This window comes from Geospiza fortis, unplaced genomic scaffold (assembly GCF_000277835.1).
Source record: "Geospiza fortis unplaced genomic scaffold, GeoFor_1.0 scaffold313, whole genome shotgun sequence".
NCBI classification, from domain to species: domain Eukaryota; kingdom Metazoa; phylum Chordata; class Aves; order Passeriformes; family Thraupidae; genus Geospiza; species Geospiza fortis.
In genome coordinates, this window is record NW_005054582.1 from 481,172 (window position 1) to 486,378 (window position 5,207).

A 5,207-nucleotide genomic window follows, 5' to 3' on the forward strand; every position below is an offset into this window, starting at 1 on the left:
GGGCTGCGACCGCCCCAGCGATGAGGGGCGACGGGGATCCCCGACAGCCCCGGGAAAGGGGGGAGCTGGAAATCCTGGGGTAGAAGGGACGAGCACGTCTTGGTCTGGGAATGGGGGTCTGGGGAAGGGGGTTTGGGTCTGGGGAGGCGATTTGGGTCTGGGGGAGCTGAAAATCCTGGGGTAGAAGGGACAAGTGCCTCTTGGTCTGGGCATTTGGGTCTAGGAGTGGGGATTTGGGTCTGAGGGAGCTGGAAATCCTGGGGTAGTAGGGATGAGCGCCTCTTGGTCTGGGGAAGGGGGTTTGGCTCTGGGGGAGTGGGTTTGGGTCTGGGTCTGGGGGTTTGGGGCTGTGGGAGGGGTTTGGCTCTGTGTCTGGGGGTTTGGGTCTGTGGGAGGTGGTTTGGCTCTGGGTCTGGGGGTTTGGGTCTGTGGGAGGGGTTTGGCTCTGGGTCTGGGGGTTTGGGTCTGTGGGAGGGGTTTGGCTCTGGGTCTGGGGGTTTGGGTCTGTGGGAGGGGTTTGGCTCTGGGTCTGGGGGTTTGGGTCTGTGGGAGGGGTTTGGCTCTGGGTCTGGGGGTTTGGGTCTGTGGGAGGGGTTTGGCTCTGGGTCTGGGGGTTTGGGTCTGTGGGAGGGGTTTGGCTCTGGGTCTGGGGGTTTGGGTCTGTGGGAGGGGTTTGATGACGACGCTGACGCACCGGGGCCGGCGGGCCGAGGGCCGGGGCTCCGAGAAGAAGGGGGAGGGCGAGGAGGAGGCTGCGGACAGGGAGCTGAACGAGGACGAGCCCGATGACTCCAAAGACATCCGCCTGACCCTCATGGAGGAGGTGCTGCTCCTGGGGCTGAAGGACAAGGAGGTGAGGCTGGTGGGGCAGGTGGCACGTGGGCAGTGCTGTGGTCAAGCTGGGCTCGAGGCTCTCAGGGAGCAGCAGAAGGGATTGGATGGGTTCTTCTCAGTGTTCTCCCTTAGAACCTGCTTGGAATCACAGAATTGTAGGATGGAATTCACAGAATCACTGGGTTGGAAGAGATCTTAAAGATCATGGAGTCCAACCCATGCCCCAACACCTCAACTGAGCCATGGCACTGCGTGTTGGAAGGGACTGTAAAGTTCATCAGGTTCCAAACCCTCACCATGGACAGGGACACCTTCCACCATCCCAGGCTGCTCCAAGCCCTGTCCAGCCTGGCCTTGGACACTTCCAGGGATGGGCCAGCTGCTCTGGGCTCCCTGTGCCAGGAGATGGCACCTGAGCTGTGCACGTGGCTGATAAGTGCTGTCCCAGCAGCTCTGCCTTGGGGACAGTGGCAGGAGGTGTGGGTGTACGAAACAGAGAGGGGTTTTTCTTTCCAGGGCTGAAGCCATGGGTAGAAGGAGGGTGAACATCCTCCCCTGCAGCCCCAAAGCAGCAGCTGGCACACGGGGACACCGTGAGCGCTGCTCTGCTCTTTAAAAATCCACGGGGGAAAGAACAGAGGTGGCTCTTGAGGGAAGAGGCAGAGGGCAGCAGAGTCAGCTGGGAGCTGGGAGCAGGCACAGGCTGAGTGTGGAGCCACAGTGGGCAGGGAACAGGAGCTGCACCTCTGCTGCCTTCAGGACTGGGCATGGGCAGCTCTGGGTGGGAATGTCACTGTGGCAGCTCCTCCTGTGTGCCTGTCACCCTTGGGGAAGGGGATCCTGGTCAAGCAGAATTGGTTTGTGCTTATCAGCTGCTAGGAACTGGTTTATCAGCTCTGCCTGGAAGGGGAAGATGCCTGGTGTGGGGTTCTCTGAGCTGTTTGTGCCTTGACTTCACCCCTGCATCCATCTCCTGCATCAGCTCGGGGAAATCTTTGGCTGGCAGGGTGGTGAGGCCCTGGCACAGGTTATTCCTCGGCTGCCCCATCCCTGGGAGTGGCTCAGGCCAGGTGGAACCTGTCCCTGCCATCACAGTTGATCTTTAAGGTCCCTTCCAACCCAAACCATTCCACAGTTCTAAAATCTGCTATTCCTGATGAGTGGATGGGGAATTGCAGACCAGGGGAAGCCAACCAGGTGCCCAAAGTGCTTCTTGGGGTGCCAGTGGCAGAGCAGAAGCTTCCAGAGAGGCTTTCCAGCTCCAGGAGCCCACTTTGGTCAAGATTGAACTCAATGATCCTGGAGATCTTTTCCAGCTGTAACTATTCCATGATTCCTGTGTGAGCCTGTCTCCCACCCTGAGGAGCTGAGGTGAATATCCTCCTCCTCTTCATTCTCTTCATCCCTCAGGGGTGGAATTAAACCTTTGTGAGGTGCCAGAACCTTCTTTGCAGCAGGGCTCTGCAGTTCTGGGCCGGTCCCAGCTGGTGCTGAGCTGTCACACGGATGCAGCCCAGGCTGTGACAGTGACAAGGGCTGGGGCTGTCCTGTTTCAGAGCCCCAGATAAGATCTAGGAGCCAACTAGGAAGTGGCAGGAGCTCGGGGCTGTAAAGGGAACACAATGCAAATAATCCTGGAGCAAATATTTGAGAGCAGCCTGGGAGTGGGGTGCCATGGGCTGCGTTTTTCCTGGGCTGTGTTTGGTGTTCTTGGTTAATGTATCCTGGGAACGGCCCTTCAGCCACCAGGAACCTGGGAGAGCACAACAAATACGGGAAAAAAACCTTGTCAAACTGTGCTTTTTTTTTTATTATTCCATCCTGTCCTTCCACATTCCTGTAGCTCACAACCAGAGGCAGCAGCAGCCTGGCCCTGAGCTGGGCTCTGTTTTCACAGCTCAGGTGTTCGCTCATGCTTTGATGACTGGGGGAAAAACAAGATGATTTTTGCCAAATTCAATGAGCTCACGGTGTAATTTCATTATTTAAAGTACCAGTCTGTCCATGTAGGAGGACCTGGCTGCAAACCAGCCTGGCTTTTATAACCAGTCTGATTCCACAAGCTGGAAATAACCCAGGAGCTTTGGAATTTCAAATTTCCTAGGGGTAACGTGCCCTTGAGGCCAGGAAGTTGAAATCTTTGCTCAACTTCACACCCTTTCCTGGAGAACTTGTTTGTAAAAGCCAGGAGCAAAATCCAGGAAAGGAAACCAGGAGGGCAGGGATGAAAGGTTGCTTTGTGTTCCTGCACAAGGAAGTGGAGAAAGCAAATAAAAATCTTCATTTCTTTTATGGTTCTCTGTGCTGGGCAAGCCCAGTGTCCACATGTGCTGCTCAAACAGAGCCACAGGGGATGGGAATTCACCCCTGGAGAGGGAAAACCTTCCCTGGGGGAGGGCTGGGGGTTCCCAGCCTGTTTGCCTTGGGGAGGGGTTCACTTTTTCTGCAGGCTCCTGAGGGCTTTTGGGTCCTTCCCTCCTTGTTTTCCATCCAGAGAAAGAGCAGCAGAAAAGCAGCAGAAAGGGAGGAAAGAAGGAGGAGAAAGGGAAGGAAAAGAAAAGCAGAAAGGGAGGAAAGAATGCAGCAGAAAGAGCAGCAGAAAGGGAAGGAAAAGAAAAGCAGAAAGGGAGGAAGGAAGGAGCAGAAAGAGCAGCAGAAAGGGAGAAAAAAGAGCAGAAAAGGAGGAAAGAAAGCAGCAGAAAAAGCAGCAGGAAGGGAGGAAAGAAGGAGTAGAAAGGGAGGAAAGAATGCAGCAGAAAGGGAAGGAAAATAAAAGCAGAAAGGGAGGAAGGAAGGAGCAGAAAGAGCAGCAGAAAGGGAGAAAAAAGGCAGAAAAGGAGGGAAGCAAGCAGCAGAAGGGGGAGAAAAGAGCAGAAAGAGCAGCAGAAAGGAGGAAAAAAGGGAAGAAAGGGAGGAAAGAAAGCAGAAAAGAAGGAAAGAAAGCAGCAGAAAAAGCAGCAGGAAGGGAGAAAAAAAGAGCAGAAAAAGAGGAAAGCAAGCAGCAAAAAGAGCAGCAGAAGGGGAGGGGAAAAGAGCAGAAAGGAAGGAAAAAATAGCAGCAGAAAGGAGGAAAAAAGGGCAGAAAGGGGGGAAAGAAGGAGCAGAAAAGGCGGAAAGAAAGCAGCAGAAAAAGCAGCAGAAAAGGAGGAAGTAAAGAGCAGAAAGGGAAGAAAGCAAGCAGCAGAAAGGGGGGAGAAAAGGAGCAGAAAGAGCAGCAGAAAGGGAGGGAAGAAAGCAGCAGAAAGGGAGGGAAGAAAGAGCAGAAAGGTGGAAATTCCCACCAGGAACCTATTCCAGGTGTGTTGGGGTCTCCCTGCAAACAGCCCTTGGTGGCTGTGATCCCACTGGGGTCACCCTTCCCTTGGGCACCCCTGAGGTGCCAGTCCAGCCCCCTGAGGCTCTCCCTGAGCCCTGGCTGCTCCTGCTTTGCCTGAAATGCAAGGAAGAGAAGCGAACAATGGAGCTTTGTTCTCATCGGGGAGTGAAAGAGGAGTGGAAGAAGGGAAGGGAAGGGAAAGGTCACCTGGGCTGCCCCATTGCTCCAAAGCAGAGCCAGCTCTCTTGGAAAGCATCACTTGAATGTTGTTGAAGCTCAGGGAACAGCAAATTCCCTCCCTGCAAATTCCCAGGGCAAATTCCCTCCCTGCCTTTTCCAGGTGATTTTTTGTTTTCCTCCCTGGCTGCAATTGCAGCCCAGAACTGTCCTGTGCCTTCTGGAACTTGGAATTCTCTTCATTTTTTGCTGCTTCTTTTTATGATCAGGCAGGAGCAGGGAAATCTGGGAAGGTTTAGAGAGGTACAGGGAAATTTGGGAGGTTTTGGAGACAGGAGCAGGGAAATCTGGGAAGCTTTGGAGAGAAAGGAGCAGAGAAATGTGGGAAGGTTTGGAGAGATGGGAGCAGGGAAATTGGGGAAAATTTGGAGAGAAAGGAGCAGGGAAATGTGGGAAGGTTTGGAGAGATGGGAGCAGGGAAAGTCGGGAAAATTTGGAGAGAAAGGAGCAGAGAAATGTGGAAATTGGGAAGGTTTGCAGAGACAGGAGCAGGGAAATCTGGGAAGGTTTGGAGAGGAAAGAGCAGAGACAGAAACAGAGAAATCTGGGAATTTTTGGAGAGACAGGAGCAGGGAAATGTGGAAATCTGGGAAGGCTTGGAGAGAAAGGAGGAGGGAAATCTGGCAAGGTTTGGACACAGGAATGGGGAAATGTGGAAATCTGGGAAGCTTTGGAGAGACAGGAGAAGGGAAATGTGGAAATCTGGGAAGATTTGGGGAGACAGGAGAAGGGAAATGTGGAAATCTGGGAAGATTTGGGGAGACAGGAGAAGGGAAATGTGGGAAGGTTTGAAGAGAAAGGAGCAGAGAAATGTGGGAAG

The 5,207-nt window shown here is 53.7% G+C and overlaps 1 protein-coding gene across 1 annotated transcript in view; it reads left to right on the forward strand.

Moving 5' to 3' along the window:
- The first annotated feature begins 676 nt into the window (after positions 1-676).
- GOLPH3L (golgi phosphoprotein 3 like) overlaps positions 677-5,207 on the forward strand; it is a 10,067-nt gene continuing 5,536 nt past the window's right edge. The window contains exon 1 of the mRNA XM_031064324.1: positions 677-853. Coding sequence (XP_030920184.1) covers positions 677-853 — 177 coding nt within the window. The remainder of the gene's footprint in view (positions 854-5,207) is intronic.